The 23,314-nt window shown below is 56.6% G+C and overlaps 1 protein-coding gene across 3 annotated transcripts in view; it reads right to left on the minus strand.

Moving 5' to 3' along the window:
* The window catches only part of RGS12 (regulator of G protein signaling 12), a 115,732-nt gene that overhangs the window by 45,616 nt on the left and 46,802 nt on the right, over nt 1-23,314 (minus strand). For all 3 annotated transcript variants that reach the window (XM_061420959.1, XM_061420958.1, XM_061420960.1), the window contains exon 4: nt 8,289-8,310. In XM_061420959.1, the coding sequence (XP_061276943.1) occupies nt 8,289-8,310 (22 nt within the window). The remainder of the gene's footprint in view (nt 1-8,288; nt 8,311-23,314) is intronic.

A 23,314-nucleotide genomic window follows, 5' to 3' on the forward strand; every position in this document is an offset into this window, starting at 1 on the left:
CCCACCAAGGAGCTGCGGGGGAGTCGGCCCTTTCCAGCAAACGCCCAAGGCACCAGGGCGCCTCTGTGCATTGACGCAGCGTCTCACACGGGAAGGTGTTACAGGAAGGACCCTCTAGCCAGCACCTGAAGTAACGAGCCCCTTCTGGAAATCACAGTTTGCCGTGAACGTAAGGCGCAGGGAAAGCGGGTGGAGGGCTGGGGCTGGACTTGGGCGGGTGGCGGGAAGCACCCCCAGCCTGGAGGCAGGGAACGGGGACTCCCGGTCGGATCTGACCCAGATTCTGCTCAGCACGGTTCCCTGGGTGGGTGTCCAGCAGGTCATGGAGCGGGCAGAACCCTGGCAGATGGGGCCAGGCAGCCAGGTCCCTGAGCTGGGTGCAGCCCAGGCCAGGCGTGGGGAGGAGCTAGGCCCTCCAAGCGCTCTGCCCGCCCAGGACACTCACCGCACAGCTCCTGGAGGAGCGGGAGGTCAGGAGGACCGGGAGCGCCGCTCTTGACCACCCACTGTCCTCTTCCGCTTCCTACTGATCGTCATTTCAAGACAAGACCAAGCAAACAAGCAGCCAGCAGCCCCGGGGGAGTGTGGGCACCTGAAGAAGAGCCAGACTGCTTCCCGGCGGCCAGCACCGGCGGGCTGGAACGGAGGGACTGCAGATCAGCCACCGATCTAGCAAAACAACCAAAACAGAGGGCATGGTCTGAGGCCATTAGCTTCAAACAAGAAAAAGAGGAAAGGGGGAAAACGCCAAGAAAAGGTAAAGCATAAGAAGGTTCTGACAGGCTCTGCGTCTGACCCACCCCCGAGCCCCTGGCAGGCGTCCTGGGAAGCAAGGTGCACCAACCAAACTCTAAGCATTCCAACCACGGCAGGAGAACAGGGACAAGGGGGAAAGTCAAGGACACACCCTTGTGCGTAGAGCCCAGCTGGTGCTGAGGGGTTGGCTGAGGCAGGAACGACAGGAGCCCAGCGCTGTGGTCTCTCTGGGCTCAAGAATGTCTGTGGCAGAAAGCACAGTGATGGGCTGTGGGGCCTGCACACACCCACAGACGGGAGGACGGGCTGACAGACAGGCGACGGGCGGGCTGGCGCATGGATGGAGGGATGGAGGGATATATGGGTAAGTGGATCAACGGTGGACGGAGGGATGAATAAGTGGGTGGATGGGTGAATGGATGGATGGGTAAGTGGATGGATTGATAGATGAGTAAGTGGATGGATGGGTGGATGGATGGATGGATGGATGGGTGAGCTGACAGATAAAGGACGGTATATAATATGCAAAAAGCAAACACAAAGTCTGGTCTGGAAGAAAACATAGCCTAAAGAACTTTAGAAGTTTTTAAAGAGACAAGGAATACCAGACCACCTTACCTGTCTCCTGAGAAACCTATATATGGGTCAAGAAGCAACAGTTAGAACAGAACATGGATCAGTGGACTGGCTCAAAATTGGGAAAGAAGTATGACAAGGCTGTATATTGTCACCCTGTTTATTTAACTTCTATGCCAAGTACATCATGCAAAATGCCAGGCTGGATGAATCACAAGCTGGAATCAAGATTTCTGGGAGAACTATCAATAACCTCAGATATGCAGATTATATCACTTTAATGGCAGAAAGAGGAACTAAAGAGCCTCTTGAAGAGGGTGAAAGAGGAGAGTGGAAAAAATGGCTTAAAACATAACATTTAAAAAACTAACATCATGGCATCCAGTCCCATCACTTCATGCTAATAGAAGGGAGGAAAGTGTATTAAAAAGACAGCACATTAAAGAGCAGAGACATCATTTTTTGTCAACAAAGTTCTGTCTAGTCAAAGCTATGGTTTTTCCCATAGTCATGTATGGATATGAGAGTTGGACCATAAAGAAGGCTGAGCGCCAAAGAATTGATGCTTTTGAACTGTGGTGTTGGAGAAGAGTCTAGAGAGTCCCTTGGACTGCAAGGAGATCAATCAAGCCAATCCTAAAGGACATCAGTCCTGAATATTCATTGGAAGGACTGAGGCTGAAGGTGAAGCTCCAATCCTTTGGCCACTGATGTGAAGAGCCAACTCATGGGAAAGACCCTGAGCTGGGAAAGACTGAGGGCAGGAGGAGAAGGGGACGACAGAGGATGAGATGGGTGGATGGCATCACTGACTCAATGGACATGAATTTGAACAAGCTCTGGGAGATAGTGAAGGACAGGGGAGCCTGGTGAGCTGCAGTCCAGGGGTCACAGAGTCAGACACGACTTAGCAACCGAACAACAATGAGAGAAAGGGAAAAACACGTTCTATGAGCGAAAGGGGGAAACACAGAGACGATGAGACTGAGGACAGAATCAAGGTTGTTGCAAAACAACTAAAAAGCAAAAAAAAAAAAAAAGAGGCAAGGTGTGTCTGAAAAATCAAACTAAAGACACAGGAAACAACCTCTACAACAGAACTGCCTTTGAATATAGCCGACACACCTCCCCAAAGAAGAAGGGGACACAACACGCTCAGGCTCTTAGGAGCTGGCCTGGGGTGGGGGCACAGCAAAGAAGCTGAGGGTCTGAACTGCTTCCTGGTGGCAGCGTGGCCAGGATTCCTTCTGAAGGCTTGCAAACCTATCTGAAGAAAGATTAGTATCCAAAATATACAAGGAATGCATACAACTCTATAACAAAACCCCAAATAATCAGGTTAAAAATGAGCAAAAAACCTGAGTTGAACATATACTTTGACAAACAAGACATGCAAATGGCCAACAAGTGCATGAAGAGACGCTCAACGTCAGTAGTCCTGAGGAAATGCAAAGCGAAATCACGACGAGGCGGCACCTCACGCCCATTGGTGGGCAGCCGTGTCTGTTATCAAGCGGACAAGACAGAAACGCTGAGGAGGGTGTGGAGAAAAGGGAACCCTCCCACACTGCTGGTGGGAATGGACATGGGTGCAGCCGCCGTGGAAAACAGTAGGGAAGTCCCTCAAAAAAATCAAAACTAGAACGACTACGTGATCCAGAAATTCATTCCTGGGCATTCACGCAAATGAAACAGAATCTCAAAAGCTACTTACATCACCACGTTCACTGCAACATTACTCACAACAGTCAAGATACGGAAACAACTTCAGTGTCCACAGATGAATGGATGGAGGTGATGGCGTTATAATATTCCATCCCAAAATTCCATTAAAGGAATATTATTCAGTCTTTAAAAAGAAGGGAATCCTGCCTGCGAAGCAGCGTAGATAAATCTGGAGGACATGCTACATACAACCCTGACACAGGACAAATACTGCATGCTCTCCTGTCTGTGGAAACCACAGCACTCAAGCTCACTGAAGCAGCGGGCAGGACGGCGGCTGCCGGGGGCTGGGGCGGGGGACGGGGAGATGCAGGCCGAGGGATCAGAGTTTCCGCTGCGAGGGGAGGACCTGCGGCGTGGTGGCTACAATTAACCACGGTGTTTTGTACACTTGTCTGTGAAGACGGTCGGCCTCAGTGGGCCCGAGTCACACACAGCAGGTACCACGTGCGGAAGCAAGGGTGTTAATCAGCTTCATTGCAGGCGCTCTGCCGCCAGGTGTATGGACATCAGCATATCACATCACGTACCTAAACACACAATCTTTTATCAATTATACCCCTGTAAAGCTGGAAAAAAGCAAAATAAAACCATTTTTAAAAGGGAAAAAGAAAGCCTTGTGCAGCAAGAGGCTGCTGGTATCAAAGGTGAGTCAGGGTGACATGCACGGGCGGGCAGCGAGCAGGATGCAGGGCGCTGAGCTCACCCACAGCCTGCTTCTCTCTGAGGGCATCTCACAGCCCAGGTTTACGACAGGGTCCTGGTCACTGAAAGCATCATCGGCTTAACCTGATACACCCAGCCGCACGCCACATGGCCCACAACCACCACCAGTCCTAACCAGCTAGCACAGCGCTCAGCCACCAGGTACAAAGGAACAGGCCAGCACGCGGTGCCCGCAGACCTCGGCCCTCCCCACGTCCTGGGCCCCCGGACCGCGCTGGCTGAGGCCAGGCCCAGCTCACGGGCCAACGCCGGCGCCCCTCGCTGGGCGACACCCCGGGCTGGGCGGCCAGGCTCCTCGGCTGCCGGGGGCCACGGAGCCCCGCGCGGCGGCCTTCTCGGCCTCTTCTAACCTGCCCCCTTCTTCACTCCCTACTGCTTGACCAAAGCTGCGCGCTGTCGGAAAAAGGCAGATGGAGAGGGCAGGGCAGGGGGTACACACAAACTCAAAGAATGTCTCCGTTCAGCAAACAAACAGAGCTGGAGGACGCACGTCTCTGGTCTCGGGTATTCTTCCCGATTTCTGAAGGCCAGTTTCTGTTAGAACAATAATTGAATGTTGCAAAGTACTGCTGATTCATTTATGGCACGGAGCTCACACTCTACCCTGAAACTATTTGTCCGTTAATCAGAGGTGGTAAACTACAGCTTCTGGAGAAAGACAAAGGAAACTGCAGGTGTCCCCGTGGAAGCCGGCTGCCTCGGGTCCCCCAGCCTTGGAAGCTGGAGCATCACCAGAGGGTGGGCTACACCCCATGAGTCCAGAGGACGCGTCTGCTGTTGCATTTTAACAGATTCTACCGAGCCTGCCTGGTTTTTTAAGAGGATATTACTAAGAAGGCCCCCACCCTAACAGCCTAGTGTGGGTCTTACTGAGCCCCCAGGCCCTGGCTGCGGCTGCCACACAGGAAAACCTGAACCCCACACTCACTCAGCAGACACTCCTGCGTGACTGCTGTGCTGGGGGCCGAGGACACCCCTGAAGCCACCGCACAGAGGGCTCCGTCTCTGGGTGGAGGGAGCAGACAGTGACACGGACAAACCACTAACGGCAGGACCTTGTCAGCAGTGTCACAGGGGCTGCAGCCTGGGCTGACCCTCAGGCGAGGGCTGGGTGGTCAGCACAGTGCTCTGGGGGGGCTGCCCCCGGCCAGGGAGACACTGGCAGCGGACGGTGCTGTGTGAGACCCCCGAGGCCCCCGTGTGTCTGCGCACCCAGGGGAGTCCTGGGGAGGAAGCTTGCCCACCACGTGGGCAGCGCCCAGGTCAGCGGTGAGGTGGGCTGAACCGGGGAAGGAAGCGGGAGGCGCCAGGCTGCAAGAGGCAGAGACGGAGAAAGGTGGGGAGACCCTGGGACCACTGCACTTGGAGGCCGGAAAGGTCAGGCCAGCGTGTCTGCAGCAGCCGGAGAGGACGCGCTGTGCAGACATGCCCCCAGGGCCACAGCCCGACCCGTGCCTGCAGATGGGCACATCCACGCGAAAGCTCCCGAAAGCCCCCAACTGCCCAGCCTCCAGGGGTAGGTCCCGGGACGGCAGGGACAGTCGGCCCTTCCAGGACGTGGGAGCAGGGTGGGAGGGGCATCCCAGCAAAGCCGCTCAGTCCAGAGTAGGAAAAGAAGGAAAGAAAACAGGAGAATGAGCTTCTACTACAACAAGGCTGCCTCACGCCAAAGCCCAGGTCCAGGGGCTGCAGGCTCCTTCCCCCCAACGGGGAAGGCTTCCCCTCCCCCAGGCTTCTGCCCCTTCAGCTCCCAGCGCTGCCTGTCCCGGTGCTGGGGACGGCAGGCTCCTTCCCCCCAACGGGGAAGGCTTCCCCTCCCCCCGGCTTCTGCCCGTTCAGCTCCCAGCGCTGCCTGTCCCGGTGCTGGGGGCGGCAGCGCGAATACACGTTTGCATGATTTGCCACAAGGCAGATCCTTGCATTTTTTTTCTTTTTTTTTTTAGATCCTTGCATTTTTAAATGTTGCTCAAGGGCTAGAATGTTCTTCCTGATCTTGAGGCAGATTCTGCCTCCTTGACTCAGCCCAGCTCCTGGTTTGCCCTCCACAGAGACTGACCTCCAACCCTCCATACAGGGTGGTCTCGGGCTCTGGGTCCCTCTCCTCCGGAGAAAGTGAAGACACACTTCAGGTTGACAAAGACTGCAAACGCGGCATTGTCCAACCTCCTTAAAATAAAGCCACGGAGCTAACTACATGGCAAGAACAGACACAGGAAAACATACAGTGTGAAGTGAGTCCAGCAGGTAAGTAAGCCCAATGAGCTCACCAACAAGGTGAACTGAACACAAAACATCTAGTGTTGACCTATTAGTCACCCACACTAGACGGGATGACTAGGTGGGAACCATCCCAGCCTGTGAAGAGGCCGCTCCCCGAAGCTGGCTCCTGAGTCAGGGCAGGACGCGTTTCCCACGGCAGCGGTGTGCTCCTGGAGCGCCAGGCCCCGGAGCCGGAATCTCCTGCTCGGCACGAACGTGAGACGTCTCTGCGTGGAGACACGTTCCAAGCTCCCACCTAGATCCTCTCACCAGCCGCCGACCACACAGGGGAAGGCGACCCCAGGAAGCAGGTATCGGGAAGTGAAGGGTCCCGGGTGGGGCTGGGACGCTCGGGTGAGAGGGGGAGACCCCAGAGCCTGACCCCCGCCTCTTAACTCGGTGTCTGTGGGGCCCTCTTTCTGCCCAGCTGCTTTTACTCGTAAAGATGGCAGAACATGTTTAATAACACATACCTCCTAGGACAAACGTGTAAAATAAATAAGATCACGTTTTCTCCTTATCTATGATCAGAAAAGAGACTAAGGTGGGAAACCATGAAAGTGGGAAACTCCTCAGGACACACACACTGGACTGTCATCTGCAGGCCCTGGACCTGCAGGCTCGTGAAACAGCGGCCTTGCCCGCCCTGCTCTCCACGGCGGGGCTCACGGAGCGGGGCCGTCCCGAGCGGCACCAGCCCGGGGTAGGGGGAGAATGACGGCGGGGAGGGGAGCCCCCCAGGCGGGGGCCACTGCCACCAGCCGGGACCCCACTTCCTTACGGAGGACACGCGGCCGTGAGTCTGGGGCTTCCACAGTGGGCAAGTTCAGCTTTCCAGAAACTGTAAAATGCAGTTTATAATAAAATGCTGTGGGGTTCCTGTGCCTGCTGCTGACAGAAGAAAATTTAACAGATGAATACTGCTTACCATGTATGATTAAACTGAACATATTAAATAAACTTCTCAAACGAATAAATTTTCTGCAGAAATGAATGCCTTCTACCAGAAAACCTAAATGAGCACACAGGAGAAAGGCTAACGTGAACAGAACACTGTAAAACCGCTCACTGCTGCCCTGAGTTTGGTTACATCCTATTTCCTTTCATTAAGGACGTTTTTCCCACTCTTAGCTTAAGGTGATTAAATGACAAGATTATCAGTGTACATAAGGCAAGTTAACATAATTCCTTTTGCTGAAAAATAAATCTGCGAACACAACCTTTAGGACCCATCTGGTCTCAGTGTCGGGTGTCAGCGTGTTTCTCGTACTTCCCACTCTGGACGTGGACGGACCCCGACGGGCAGAGGGTGACTGGTGGCACTTCCTGGTGGCTCTGTGCCCACCCGCCTTCCACCCACCAGCCACCCTTTCTAAGGCCCGGGACTGAAGTCAGCAGTTGTTGGACAATAGAAGCCCAGAAAACTTGGTTTCTCTTCAGCTCACAATAAAGAGGGTAACCCTGACCCCAGCTCTGGCACTTCTTGGCCCCCAAAGTTAACATATAAATGAAAATAAAATGCTGATACTTTTTACATTTTAACAAACTGTAAGATTCAACTCTCAATAGACAGAATAGAGTCGTTAAAAACACATAAAAAGAAACAAACCTGTGAGCACAAGGACTTTTATGAGTGTTACAAGGAACAAGGAACTTTGGGGAGAAACCCTCCAAGTCAGTCTGGAGAGCTTTTTAAAACTCACTGAGCCAAAGGGATAAGGGTTACATCAGAGGAATGACTTAATGAAACAGGAAGTCTCTGGCCACCTCCTTTCAGTAAAAGAATCCCCTGAACGGAATCACTTAAAGGCAGAAAGAAAGCTTTTTCCTCTTTGTCCCACAGGTTCCAATCATCTACTGAACTTTTCCTAAGAAACGGAAATTCAGCCTCTGAGCGTCTCGCCGAACTCCCAGAACCGCCCCAATCCGGCGAGCGCTCTGAAGCCTGGCTCGCTGGTCTACAAGCTGCTCCACCACGCGGGCGGCAGGTCTTTACTTGCCCCCACGGGATACGTGGGGACGAGCCCAGACACTGTCACGACAGCGTGTCCTCAACAGACGGCTTCCCAAACACGGTGGTGGGCCCGGGGGTGACGGCCCCCCAACAGGCCCCGGTGAACCACCCCCACCCCCCAGAGGTGGAAACGCCGAGAAGACAACGTCAGAGTGAGTCAACAGCAAATACACCCCACACTTGAAACTTCGTCAAAAATTATAAAAAATAGACATTAGAAATTGTGACTTACCCCCATCGGACACAGTTGCGGACTGAAAGAAAAGAGAGAGAGACATGAGTTAATTGGGCCTCATGACCGGTCAGAAGGCAGCACGTCCGTGTGAGGAGCGCAGCCAGCCTCTGGCCGAGCCTGCTCTGGGAGCAGGTGCCCGGGCACGGCCGCCTCCCGGGGTGTGGCCCTCTGCTTCCTGGGTGAGCCCTGCCCCACCCCCAGGCCAGGACGCGGCCGGGCGACCGTCCCCTTCCTCCCTGGAGAACAGATCCTGGCACGCCTGACACCGCAGGCTTCGTAACCACCTCGGAGCAGCCTTAGAAGTTGGGCTCACCAGCCCGGGCTTGAGTCTGCCAGGCACACCTGAGCCCAGGAGGCAGGCCTGCCCTCTGTCCATCCAGAGTGATGCGTGGCCCAGGGCACATGGCAGTCCTGCTCTGCACTCTCACCCCAGGCCCACCCAGGGGTAGATCCGCCTCGGTGGTGGTGGCAGAGGGGAGCTGGCCTGCAGCCAGCCCGGACCTCTGACCCAGCCACCCTGGGCAGGCAGGTGGGGACAAGCCAGGCCTGGAGGGAGGAGGCGGTGGAGAGAGGTCTTGGGACAACAGGCAGGGTCCAGAGAGCTCCAAACAACTGAGCAATTCTCTGATGGGGACGGCTGAGCAAGTCCTCCTGAGAACGCAGTTCTGAGGCTGCAACCTAGGGAGGGTGCCTGGGATCATGGAAGGAGGGCCTCCAGAGAAGCCAGGAGAGGGGAAGGGGCCTGTGGAGGCAGCACAGACACCAGGGAGCTGCCCCGCGGGAAGGGCGTGGGTGCAGCACCTCTGTGACAAGTCGTGGTCACAGCCCAGGCACAGCCTGGCAGGCCAGAGGCAGGCAGGGCCCCACGGCAGCCACACGGGGCCCGCAGGCCTTGGGGCAGACAGCACCCCTGGCATCTCAGCCCACAGTCATGCCCTGAGAAGAAGCCCGCTGTAGAAGCCCCGGGCCTTGCACGCCCTCCTCTCTGCAGAGCGAAGGGAGACCAGAGAGCAGAGCGTGGAGAGTGACGGGGGGCCCCTTCCCAGGTCCGGGGCCTCCCTAGTCAGCGGGGATCACGTCTCAAGACCCCCAAGGCCAAGAGCAAACAGGTGGGGAGAAGGTGCCAGACCACTGCTTCCAGGGACAGCCCCCCACCCGGGGGTGAAAGCAGGTGTTCGCGGCCAAATTGAGGAAAGGGTGGTCCACGTCAAGTGCACACCCACACACTGTGCGGCCCCCGTCCCCGGTGCCGGCGCCCCCACCTGGAGGACGGGGGCCGCACCTCCTGGGGCTCACCCCTGCCCAGCCCGGTGAGCCGCCCTCCTCCCCCTGGGGGCCGGCCTCCAGGACCCTGCCCTAGGATCGGGTTCGTCACGGCTTCACACCATCTTGAGCCCTGGGTCACAAACACTGCACAGGCTATGGTGGAGCTAGCAGCCCCTGCACAGCAGGGTCTGTTCTCGGTGGAGAAGTGGGGGGCCCCCTCCCCAGGGTGGACGGGGGCTCACGGACGCTGTCCTCCTGCCCATGCTTACCACAAGTCACCTGCGAGCCTGGGAAAATTCAATAATATCAAAGGCAACTCACTCCCTGAGACTGCGAGAGGAAACCCTGCAAGGCCATACACAAAAGTAGAAACCCCATCAATAATAACTTCTGAAAAGCAAGTCAGAAAATGTAAAATCCACCAACGTGAAGGACGTGGTCCACTCCATGTATGGTCGCAGCTAAAGCTGAAAACTCAGGCTTTAGCAGACTGGACAAAATGCAGTAAAGAATCTCTACACACATCCCCCAAATGCACAAAGATCCTGGAGAGAAGAGTGTCCCTGAAGCTGAGAAGGTGGCCGGTGAGCACAGGCTGCCCATGGGGAGGCTGGACCAGCTGGGCAGCAGGGACAGGGCCAGCAGGGCAGGCCTGCGGCTGCAGAGGCTCTTGAAGGGGGCCCTCTGGTACAGGGTGACCAGATCCAGGTAAAGGTCCCCAAACGTGCTTTAGAGCAGCTGTCGATTTACAGAAACTCTGTGAAGCAAGCATCAAAACACACCAGCTTTCTAATACAACACTGCTCTAAAGGAAGCAAGGGCCCCCTGCGGGAGGAGCGGGGAGGGAACGGAGGCCCGCAGGGCTGAGGGGTGCGTGTCCCCTCACTTGGACGCTCCCGGGGTGAAGAGCCCCAGCCCCACAGCCACAAACACAAACCGTCTGGGAAGAAGCAGCCAGGCAAGGCCCACAGGAGTTCAAAGAGCATGAGCCCACCTAGAAATGAGCTCAAAACTCCCCTAAGCCCAAGGGAAAACCCCCTGAGAAAGAACAAGCAGAAACAGCAATGAACAGAATCTCAGATACTGCAAAGGTCAATGCAGATGTCAAATGACTACGAAATTGTGAAGTCATCAAAGGTTTCAAAAAAAAGGGGAGAAGCAGGGTGGTAGATTTAAAAATAATCCTACGGGATGATTGACGATGAAATCCACAATTGTTGGAACTGCAGAGGTACTCCGTAGAGGGGTTACCAGAGATCGGAGACGGAAGAGAAAACCTGGGAACTCCAGCAGACCTGAAAGAAGCGCCCTGACAGCAGCGCGGCGGCGGCGAGAGCAGCGGGCGGGCGGCCGGGCGAGGCGCTCCTGCGAACGCGCGCCCAGCACCTCGGGCCAGCCCCAGCCCGCCCGGGACTCCTGCAGGACGCCCACCCGCAGGACGCCCACCCGCAGGACGCCCACCGCAGGACGCCCACCGGGACGGGCTTCCTGGTGCAAGTCTCAGTTGTTCAGCATTTTCCAGGAGGGGCTCAGAGTCCGTAAGCCACAGCCTCAGATGACGTCCTTCCTGCCCTGTATGAACTTTGGGCAACTGTGCCGAGAGGACTTCCCAAGCTCTCGGCACCTGAGGAATCACAGCTGGTGGCCCGTGTGTGTGTGTGTGTGTGTGTGTGTGATTGTCTGTGGTGTGTGTGTGTGTGTGTGGTGTGGTGTGTGTGGTGTGTGTGTGTGGTTTGTGTGTGGTATGTGTGTTTGGTATGTGTGTGTGTGGTATCTGGTGTGTGTGGTGGTTGTGTGCGGTTTGTGGTGTGTGTGTGATGTGTGTGGTGTGTGTGTCGTATGTGTGTGGTGTGTGGTGTGTGTGTGTGTGTGGTGTGTGTGGTCTGTGTATGTGTGGTGTGTGTGGTCTGTGTTGTGTGTGTGTGTGTTGTGTTGGTGTGTGTGGTGTTTGTGTGTGGTGTGTGTGTTGTGTGTGTGTGGTTTGTGTGTGGTATGTGTGTTTGGTATGTGTGTGTGTGGTATCTGGTGTGTGTGGTGGTTGTGTGCGGTTTGTGGTGTGTGTGTGGTGTGTGTGTGGTATGTGTGTCGTATGTGTGGTGTGTGTGTGTGTGTGTGTGGTGTGTGTGGTGTGTGTAGTGTGTATATGGTGTGTGTGGTGTGTGTGTGGTCTGTGTATGTGTGGGGTGTGTGTGTGTGTGTTGTGTGTCTGTGTGGGGTGTGTGTGGTGTTTGTGTGGTGTGTGTGTGTGTGTGTGTGGTGTGTGGTGTGTGTGTGTGGTGTGTGTGGTGTGTGTGTGTGGTGTGTGTGTGTGTGTGTGTGTGTGTGTGTGTGTGTGTGTGTGTGGTGTGTGTGGTGTGTGGGGTGTGTGTGTGTGTTGTGTGTGTGTGGTATGTGTGGTGTGTGTGTGTGTGTGTGTGTGTGGTGTGTGTGTGTGGTGTGTGTGTGTGTGTGTGTGTGTGTGTGTGTGTGTGTGTGTGTGTGTGTGTGTGTGTGTGTGTGTGTTGTGTGTGTGTGTGGTGTGTGTGTGTGTGTGTGGTGTGTGTGTGGTGTGTGTGTGTGTGTGTGTGTGTGTGTGTGGTGTGTGGTGTGTGTGTGTGTTGTGTGTGTGTTGTGTTGGTGTGTGTGGTGTGTGTGTGTGTGTGTGTGTGTGTGTGTGTGTGTGTGTGTGTGTGTGTGTGTGTGTGTGTGTGTGTGTGTGTGTGTGTGTGTTGTGTGTGTGTGTGTGGTGTGTGTGTGTGTGTGTGTGTGTGTGTGTGTGTGTTGTGTTGGTGTGTGTGGTGTTTGTGTGTGGTGTGTGTGTGGTGTGTGTGTGTGTTGGTGTGTGTGGTGTGTGTGTGTGTGTGTGGTGTGTGTGTGGTGTGTGTGTGTGGTGTGTGTGTGGTGTGTGTTGGGGGATGTGTGTAGTGTGTGTGTGTGTGTGTGTGTGTGTGTGTGTGTGTGTGTGTTGTGTTGTGTGTGTGGTGTGTGATGTGTCTGTGTGTTGTGTGTGTGTTGTGTTGGTGTGTGTGGTGTTTGTGTGTGTTGTGTGTGTGGTGTGTGTGTGTGTTTTGTTGGTGTGTGTGGTGTGTGTGTGTATTGTGTTGGTGTGTGTGTGGTGTGTGTGTGTGATGTGTGTGTGGTGTGTGTGTGGTATGTGTGTATGTGGTGTGTGATGTGTCTGTGTGTGTGTGTTGTGTGTGTGTTGTGTATGTGTGTGGTGTGTGTTGTATTGGTGTGTGTGGTGTGTGTGTGTGCACTCAGGGTCCCTCTGCATAGCTGGCATCCCTGCCCACACTGGCCACTGCCCAGGGCCCCTGAGGAGAGGCAGGCTCCCAGGGTGGCTCCTGGCAGGATGCACTGGAGGCCGGCCGGGAAGCAGTTCCTCACCGTCTCCCACCGTCTGCTCACGGCTTGTTAACCTGGCAACTGTTTCCGCCCCAGCCCGAGGTGAACCCGGAGGTAAAGCCAGGGAGAGTGCCCTGTGTCATCCCCTGGACGGAAAGCCTCGGCCTCCTCCAGGTTTCACACTCCTGGAGAAGCAGGTGCTGACTCCCTCCAGACCCCCTGCCGTCTAGCATCTGCTCCGTCCACCAGTTCACACCTGGAAGGGCGGCCGGGACACCTCTGACGTGACATCTGATGCCCGGAAGGGGCCCCTGGGTCCCTCGTCGGCGCCTGAGCCCCTGGCCCTCTTGAGAAGGACGCAGAAGCAGGCTACGGGGCACGCAGGGGGCTTCGTTATAACCGGAGACGAGGCTGGAAGGGGCGGCACAGGGCCGCACAGGTGACAGGCGCTGTCGCGGGGGGCAGGCGGCCAGCGCCCCACGTAGGAACGGACGAGGGGGTGCAGGCCCGCCACTTGCTGCGACAGCTGGGGGAACACGGCGAACCCCCAAGTCGTCTCTATTGGCCTCGGGACCGACATGCCCAGCTCTGCCCAAATCACCCTTTCCAAGCCTCGCTTGCAACACTTCAGCACTTCTGAAGTGGGGCACCCCCAAGTTTCTTGGCATTCTTAAACACTTTCACAAATTAAAACTCCACACGCCTAACTGTCCTGATAGCCAGCATAGTCTGTATTAATGATGAGTTTTCATTAGCCTGTCCGCCTTGCGTTCTTCCCACATTCCCATGTTGGCATGCTATTCTTATAACAACGGCAGCCACAAAAAAAGAAGAAAAAGCCGCTAGCTAAAAGGTTCGAGAAAGTGAGCATTTCTCTGTGCTTAAGATTTACCTGTGATGGATTCATTTTGATATTTGGCAAAACTAATACAATTACGTAAAGTTTAAAAATAAAATAAAATTAAAAAAAAAAAAAAGATTTAAACACAAACCATAACTAAACAGCCCTAAAAAGGTCTGCGGCTCCCTAAGCCTGGAGTTTACACTAATGTAAAAACATTTGCTTTTAAAAACTTTAAAGTATTTTAGATAAGTAATTTAAGTTCAAACAATTTCTATTTCTTAGGTCAGCCTGACAGTTCAGTGCTGACTGACTGGGATTTATTCCCAGCAGGAAATTCATCTGGACCACACACACGCGTGGATACTTTATTCTGAACTAACATTTTGAAAGTTTTAAATTATTTACATGAAGAATGCTGATTCTGATTTATCGAGGCTAATTCTGTCAGTAACACTGGGACAATAGCAGTTATTACAATATATAATTTCATAACTACTTAGTATATAGGAATACACAGTTGTATACATTTTCAATTTTGAGCCAATGAAAAAATTTCCTACCTTGGGCATAAGAAATATTAAACAACCATCTGTGACTCTTAAATAAGAGACAAAGGCCTGCAACTTACCCATTGGTACCAAACATTTTGAGAAAAAGAAAAGAAATTCAAATAATCCCAATGAAAAAAAACCTTAAGAATTCAACAATCCAATCTGCATCTAATTCATATTCATTTCGCCTTTGAAAGCCTTGCTCATCTAAGTTTTAAGGCGACTCCCTGTTGGACCGAGCACAGAAGAGAGCAGGGCATGGGGTGGGGGGGACAGGGAAGACCCCCAGGGGTGGGACAGAGGGCCACTGAACCAGGAGGGCCCCTCTGCGGTCCCATGCAGGTGCCCGCCCGCCCTCTGTGCCTCGAGCGCAGGGGTCTTCACACTCAGCTTCAGCACTTGAAGGAGCCGCGCAATCAATCCCGTGGGTTGTAAGCAGCATGTGCGAGAAAAATGGGCCAAGATGGACTAGACCAGCATGACAGGCCCACGCGCAGGCCAAGAGGAGCCACGTAGTTCTCCCGACTCTACCACAGAGGGTGCCCGTGCCCCAGAGGCCGGGGCGGCAGCATAGCCACGGCGCCACGGGTGTGTTCAGCGCTGCCCAGCGACAGACGGAGTGGCCGGACACAGGGCAGTGCAGGGACGGGCAGGGAGGCCCGCGGTCAGAAGAGGCAGCGCCCAGCTCAGAACGGGCTCTGAGCCTCCCCTCTGCGTGTGTGTGTGTGTGTGTGTGTCCCAAAGAGCTCGTCAAGCCCCAATAAAATCAAGAGAAACTGAAAACCCACAATCACAGCATTTTCCTAAGAATTTAACAGCTAGTATTTCTGCCCTGCCCTTGGAAAAGCCCCAGATCACTCATTATAAAACCTTTAAAAGTCCAGAGTCACACGGACGAGGTGGCACGTGGGCGCCACGTGAATGCTGCGGGCTGGGGGCAGCATCCGACTTTACATGAGGACCCTCTGGCCTTCCTGCCACATCAAGACAGAGACCTTCCCCACTAGCCGGCCCGGCTGCAGGAAGACCCGCGCCCCACTGCATGGCCAGGCCAGGCGTCACAGAGGGCGCGTCCCCACAGACAGCTGGACACCCACAGCTCGGGTCAGCACACACACGCACCACACAGCCTTGGACAGACCCGCTTGTCAGAAGCACCTTCTACATCAGCAGCCACTGAGTGCCGCCAGAGCCCAGGACCCCTGGCAGCTGAACTCGAAGCCCAGCTTCATGACACGCTTTCTCATGAAGGCGAGACCTAGCCATGGGGCGGGGGTGGGGGTGGGGTGGGGTGGGGCTGGCCCTGGGTCGGGGGTGCAGGAAGTGGGGGGATTGCTTGGACAGCTTCCACTTGCTCAGCCAAGCCCAGGCTCCTCCAGACATGGGGCGCCCACCGCTGCAAACCTGCCGCTCGGGCGCTCCTGCCAGGGCTGGAAACCAACCCAGCAAGTTAAGGCCCCGCCATCCGGGGTGGGGCAGGGGGGGCGCGGGTGTCCCAAAGCGCATGGCACAGAATTAGGGTCCCCAGGGCCCCAGGCAGGCGAGGAATGTGAGGTCAGATGGACTCAAGAGGGTTTCGGAGGACCGAGCCCAGGGGCCCACTGACCTCCGGGCTCCAGGGTCGAGCCTGAGGCAGGAGCAGGCACATACTGCGGGGGGCACGTGCTTGTCTCTGGGTCTGCAGACGCAGGTGGGAAGGGCGGCCCCTGGGTGGCAGCTGGGACACGACGCCAGAGGAGGTGAGCCCGGCCTCCACGTCTGCCCGACGAGAACTGCTGTGGGCTGGAGGGGAGAAAGGAGCCGCCTGTGGGCACGCGAGGAGACCAGAGGCACGACAGCGCGGTCTCCTCGAGAGTGATGCAGGGAGAGCCCAGCTCAGGGTGACCGCCTCCGAGAGAGAAAGGGGAAGACGTGGAGAAAGCGGAAGACAACAGCTTCCCTCAGCCTTCCTCTCACGGGGACCAGAGCCTTAAAAGGTAAGAAAGGCGTCTGTGCAGCCCACAGACCAAGGGGCAAAGTGGCCGGTCCAGACAGACGGACGTCCCCGCCCTGGGCAGCTCTGGGGTGAAGAGGCCTGGGGCGGGCGGGCCCAAGCCGCTGGGGTGCCTCGCTCGAGGGCCTGCCCACTGGAGCAGCCCCCTGACCCGCAGCCCCGGCTCTCTGCCCAGCGCTGCCTGGAAAGGCCCCGGGCCACCCGGAAGAGACGCTGGTGCTGTTCCTCACGGTGCAGCCTTCTCAGTCCACGTGCCACCCAGAGCCCAGCACACAGAAGTAAAGCTGGCCATGGAGAGGGCCACACACACTCGTCACGTCCGACCCTTGCACAGACCGCCTGAGTGATGAGCCCGCCACTGCACGACGTGGTGTGACTGTCTTCATGCCCAGGACCCCCAGGACCGACTGACCTTCCGGCCCAGCCACCCGAGCGGGCGCCCCAGGGGCTCAAACATCTCTGCCTGGTGGGCACGGAGGACGCTGACTGCGGGTCTGGCCGAGTGAGAGCAGAGCGGTATCAGGTCACAGAGGGCAGTGCCCAGGCGGTGCCCTGGGGCCCAGACCTCGAGAGGGGGGCCTGCCCCCACACCCCAGTGGGCAGTCTGAAACCCGACAACAGCGGCGGTGACCGGATCCTGGAACTCCTGGAGCTCGACAGCCCTGCACAGCACAGGCTCAGGTCCCCAGACCGCTCGGGCCGGGCGAATTCTGTCCCCGCCTCCTGGACGGCAGCCCGGCCACAGCGCGGACAGCCACGGCCCCACCCCAGCAAGCTGGTCAGACACGGCAGGGGGCTCCAAGGGGTCCACGGAGAAAGCCCACCTAAGCTCTCTTTCTTCCTGCAACAAATCCTGACCCAAGGCTGGACCAGCACGTCCCCCGTGCGGTGGTTGGGACCGGCAAATGGGCGGGTCCTAGAGTCCAAAGTCCGCTCCGCTGCACCTCATGCCTACAAGACAGGGACCGGGATGGACGGGCCGACGGCACTGACAGCCTCCGGTCGCAGCCAGCCTCCTTCTGGGTCACACCCCGAGAGCATCTCAAGTGGTCCTGGGAGACGCCTCCTCTCAAGGCCCACGGGTCCTCCTCTCCAAGGCGAAAGACGCTTCCGAGTCACAGTTCTTCACAGTCACGGCTTTCCTTGGGCCCGTCCACTGAGGACAGGGCCCCAGAGCGCCCGAGACACCCCCGCTCTGACGACGGACAATCTGAGGCTCAGAGCCGCCAAGGGCAGAGGCCCCTCCCACGTGGCCACCCCAGATCAGTGCCATTCACCTCGAGACTTCTCTCTCGAGGACTGAGCTGGAGGCCACAGCACTTTCTGCCCTCTGCCCCTGGCCCGCGGGCAGAGCCAGCCAGCCCCTCAGGACTGCCCGCCACCCCACCACCTTCCTGCAATTTTCTGTTGCTTAAAACAGGACCACACCAACCAGACTCGTTCACACCCTCGGCGAACAACTTATTCGCTGGGTTGAGCATTTGCAAAATTTCAAAATGAATCCAAATCATTATGCAGGCAAATAAAAGGCAGATTTCTAGTGATTTTTTTTTTCACTCAAAATAAAAAAACAACCTTTTCTAAAACTTGCCTCTGTATATTATGGGAATGGAAATGCAGCCTACATGTAATACAAATTAGTACTGGTTAACCGGTACGTGTGTACGGGACCCAGTATTTCCGAAGTTCACGTTCCAGAGAGACAAGAGTGGACAAACAGGAGCCCAGTCCTGCTCCTGCGGGGACAGCCAGAGGCAGCACGCAGCAGGCACGCCCGTAAACATCAAAGAGGCTCCCCACCCTCTCGAGGGAGCTTTATTGGCACAGGGAGTTCTCAAAATACACACGAAGTGTTTTTAAAATCCATTAACACCTGCCCTTCCTTCATAGGCACAACTCTCAACCTGTCCAGCAGACTTATTTCTGTTTCCTATTTGAAAAGCCAATGCAGTCATGTTCCTAAACCCAGCATCCCAACCAGTCACCTCTGAGTGAGCAGCTTCTCCTCTCCTCTCTACAGAAGGTTGTAATTAGATGTCCGGAGATCATGCTAGGATGAAACAGCTCTCAGGAAAGGATGAATTTAAACCGGTCCCCGGTAACGAGGGACGATCTTCTGTAAATAATCGAAATGTGGTTTTGCCTTTACTTCAACACAACGCAGCCAGAGAGGAAGACAAAATGTATTATTCCTACTCTCAAAGCTTTTCAAAACGTTTTACAGTAAGTTCACGTTTATAAGCTCAGATACTAATCAATCAGCAAACAGGCTTGCCAGTAGTTTCCTGCGCATGTATATGAAGCAGAACCAGCTCGCTCCATTTTAAAATACAACACACACAACCAAGTCACTTGGCTGTACACCTGAAACTAACTCATTGCAAATCAATTTTTTAGAAAAAGAAAACTATACTTCAACTCTTAAAAAAGAAAAAAATGTTATAAAACAGCAATTTAAAAAGTAAAAGATGATTGTAATACAGTTATGTCGTCGAAATCTAAATTCACTCATCTCCCAAATCTGTCTCAGTCACTATGGTGAGGACGATGGACTGCCGCTGCTCCCCGTAAGGCTGACTCGGGACGCGGGCAGTGTCCCCCCGAGGGGTTGAGGGGGCTTGGCGTGAGGGACTCCCAACCCAGCCTCACTCGGGGTGTGGGTCTGTGGTCCCAGGGCCGGGCTTTTATTATCTCCATGGGACACACTTCAAGCTCCAAGATGCAAACACAAGAAAAACATTTTCAAAGTTTACACTTAAAAGCCACCATTCACTAACAGGCTGAAAATAAAGCTGTACCCGAGACGCCAGGCTTCCTCAACAATTCTGTAAGCAACAAAAACATCTGGAGTGGCCTACCTGCTGGCTGTTTAAAACGTGGGTCTCCTCCAGCAACCCTTTCTCCGAATTCATCCTAAGACTGGAGGACTTCCTACCCACTCCAGGCACGCAGCTCTGAAACACAGCGCTCAGCCTTGCCGCACGCCTGTGCACGTCAGAAAGTTTAAAGGCATTTCAGATGAAGTTCCATCCGCTCCCTCCGTCACCCTGGCAACAGGACACTGCAGGAAGCTGTGGTCTGCCGGGATTCAGGCTCTATCTCAATTGTCTCCACAAAGAAAAAAAAAGCCGTTCACATAAATCATGCCGTGAGATCATTTTTAAAGTATTTCCTCTCCCAAATCAGAAGAATAAAACTTCAGCTGATAGGGGCAATTTCTCAGTCAGCACAGCAGCTGCAGAGAATTTGTTTTCTAGCCGCGTGGTGCAGGGCGCAGCCTTAATTACAGCCCCCGACGGGTCTATTATGAGCTCCACGTGCACGCGAGCGTGGGCCCAGCCCAGAACGGAGGGTCCTGAGACCTGGCCCCAGCAGGGCCCCTGCTCCACCTTCAGCTCGGTCTGGTCCCACCACCCGAGCTGGCCTCAAAGTGAGAGAGCCGTGGCAGGTCCTGTTTTAACTTAAAAGGGAAGCAGGAAGAGAAAGAGCCCTGTGTCCAGAAGCGAGGGAGCCCTGCAGAGCACCTGCTCAGCTCTGGACGTGCGGGCGCCCAGGGCCTCATCCAAGGGGCTCCTGGGGGCACCCTGCCCAGGGCTGCGGGCAAGGGGCCGGCCTGGGGCTCCACGTTGTTCGGCTTTGTTGGGAGAAAGGCGCAGGCAGCCAGCGGGAATGTCTGGTGCACAGACTCCACGACGCCGGCCGTGTTTACTGCAGAAGCGCAGGGCGCGGCCCGGACGGCAGCTCGCAGACAACAGGCGGCTCCGGCCCGGCCTCGGACCCGTTCTCACACGATAAACACACGGAAGCAGGAGCGGGGAGCGAGCCGAGGCCGCCACCTCCACCTCAGGGAGCACAGGAGGGCAGCCCAGAGCAGGGAGGACACTGGGGTCGAGAGGGCCAGCGAGGAGAGGGAGGGAGCAGGGACCTGGGGGGCAGGGAGGGCACGGCTGCCCCGCCCAGGAAGGGGCCCCGGGACTCAAGGGCCTCAGGCACCTGCCGGCCTGGAGGGGCCGCAGAGCCTTTACCTGGGCAGGGCCCCGTCTCTAAGGAAAGGGGTGCCCTCCAGCCCGCAGAGGTCCCCTTCACGCCCGTGGTGGCAGAGCTGAGACACAAGTGGGACACGGTGATCTCCTTTGCACTCCCTGGCCTCCCCCTCCAGCACGCACACACACACAGGCACACGTGCAGAGGAAACCCACAGGAGGGTTCTGGGGGGTGACCCTGCGGTTTTCATGGGGATCAGCTGAGCCCCTGACTCTGTGACCCTGACCGTCCTCCTCGCTGACTTCCAAGGGCTGTGCACTAATTCATAGGATTTGGGGGGAGGCGGTGACCCCTCACCAGAGCAAAGGACAGCAGTCTGCAAAGGCCTCCAGACAGAGCCTAGCCACGACCACCAGGGACCAAGAAGGAGAAGAGACGATGGGACAGGCCCCGCCCACAGGCACAACCTCCTGGTGCGGCGGGAAACCCTGCGTCCCGGAGCTCAGCCGCTCAGGTCCCCACTTGGTGTGTGTTTTCAGCGTCCCTGTGAGCCTGCACAAGCAGCATGGCGTCACTTCACGCGTCTTATTATCACACTCAGCCCGAAAGGTGGCCCAGCCACGCGAGGTCCACGTGGAGCTGCGCCCTCCAGGTTCCTCTGTCTCTCTGGGGCTCTCTCTGTCTCCCCTTTGGCTATCAGTCTGTCCCTCCTCTGCTGTCCACAGGGCAAAGAGAGGAAGAGAAGAGGTGAGAATCGGGCCACAATGCCCCTCTGCCAGGTGGCACCCTGGGGGGCAGAGCCTGGTGGGCCTCCTGGAGCGAGGAACCAGACATTCTGAGCACCCACCACCGCGTCCTGGTGGTGTCGACCTATCGCCAGATGGGGGTGGGCTCAGAGACGGACGGGGCGAGAAGTCCAGCACAGCCCCTAAGAAGCCTGGCACGTGCCAGTGGTGTGGAGCTGTCCGGCTTTGCCGAGAGGACAAGGGCGGACAAGCTCAGAGAGGCCCCTAGCTCCCGCCCCTCCGAGAGGAGGCGGGCCCCTAACCTGAACCAGGAGAAGAAGGCCAGCGAAGGTCAGACCACCCACCCTCGGGGATGCCCAAAACTTCCCGAGGAAGAGGCGGGGCATCCACAGTGACCATGGTGACCATCAGGGGAGGTGCCCGGGAAACCAGCCTCGCCTGCCCCCGGCTCCTCCCCGCTGGCCTCCTGCAGCCGCCTGGTGTCAGCTGTGACCCCCGGGCAGGACTCTCGAGTCTGAGGTGAGACATCTGACCATTCGCCGTCCACTGGCCCAAGCCCCCCATTCCCCAAGCCCTCCCCTCACCCAGACCACCACGTGGCCCCAAAGGTAATCCTAAGGGCCCCTTCCTGCCCCAACGTCCCTCCTGTTTACTCTTGGCAAAGCAGCCGAGGGACCCTTTCTAAACCAGACTGCCACCGCTCGCGTCCACCCATCCGGCCGGGAAGCCAGTCCTCTGGGGCAGGGTTGGCAGCAGTTTCGGGCAGGGCTGTCCACACCCAGTGGGTGTTCCATAAACAGTCCCTGAAGGAGGAATCAAGGCACTGGGAGACCCTAGCATGTGCCCCTAAGTCAACAGGATCTCAGCGAGAGGGAAGATTCTTTCCTACGTAAGAATTTAAAGAGTACGCTAGTACGGACCGACCAAAATACGCAAAAATCCAAGCTGAGTTTCCCTAGAAAGAGCAAAGCAGCAGAAGTAAGAAACAGGTAAAAAGAGCGTGTTTCGAAATGTCTGGGGAGATTTCACCCCAGAACATGTGAACTCTGTAAATTGCCCAGAGTACCCCAGAGGTGAGCCAGGGGCTGGAAGGTTGAACCTCTCTGTCAGTCTCAGATCTGAGGTCCAGCTCGGGGTCCCCGCCTTTGCTTTGGGGGGTCATCTCCACAGAGCTCACGTGTTCAACACCAGCCTGGAGGGACCACGGAGAGCCACGCTCCTCCCAAGGTGCCCCTACCCTGCTCCCCAGAGGAGAGTCTGGACTTGCTCCCGGGGAGGGAAACGCATGGCCTCAGCGCCCCCTGCTGTCCAGACTGGGCACTGCCAGTCCTGTCACAGCTCCTGGACCCACTCACAGGCGGCCCTCGGCGGAGGGAGCAGGCGCGAAGACTCCTGCGCACGGTCAGCAGAGGCCCACCCGGCTCCACACACAGCACGGCTCGCAGTGGGGGCGAGAGGGTCGGCTCCTGGGAGCTGGGCTCCAGCGCCGCTCCCCCAGGCCTGCGCTGCTCAGCTCGGATCCCCAAACCCGGACCCTTCAAGGCCCTGGGCACCTTGAAGACGTCACGCAGAGGCGAGGACCTCCTTCCGAGGCCGGCTGTACACCTGCGGGCAGGGGCGGACCTCTGCTAACCCAGGCTCCTGCCCCACCTCTCAGGCCCCTCTCAGTGACCGCCTGCCATGGTCAGGACCACAACACACAGAAACTCACCTGCTGCTTCTACACCTGCTGTCTCAGGACCCCCAGGGAGGACCCCCCACACCTCCACCTGCCAGCAACACCTCTCCTTGCCCTGGCCCCCACCCCCCTGCACACCCCTCTGAGGCTCCCTCCCGGTGCCCTCCTGCACATCCATCTGAGGCGCCCTCCTGCACACCCCTCTGAGGCTCACAGGCTGCACTGCCCACTCAGCACTCACAGGCCCAGAGGACACACGATTGTGCACATGGCACTCCCGGGAAGCTACCCGTTCAGAACAGAGAACAAGCAGAGCCAGCGTGAAGCCCATACGACCCTGCAGGTCACAGGGAAAAGTGTCACTGGTGCCCACTTCTCTCTTTGGTTCTGCACTGGACATGCCACCCCGGGCCACAGCTACATGGACAGAGCGTGCAGAGAGTTCTGCAGTGCCCGCCCACCCCGTGACACCTGCCAGTCCATCCCGAGGTGGCTGGGGCGTCAGCCCGGTCATGCTGCAGCGGTAAGGCAGCCTGTGACGATGCTGCCTTGAGTCGCTGCCTGTCTCCTGATCACAGGCTGTCGTCTCAGAAGGGAGGGGCTCATGTGTCTTCAGGGTCACTGCGAACAGCAAACA

The sequence above is a fragment of the Bos javanicus genome, chromosome 6, assembly GCF_032452875.1.
Source record: "Bos javanicus breed banteng chromosome 6, ARS-OSU_banteng_1.0, whole genome shotgun sequence".
Lineage (NCBI taxonomy): Eukaryota > Metazoa > Chordata > Mammalia > Artiodactyla > Bovidae > Bos > Bos javanicus.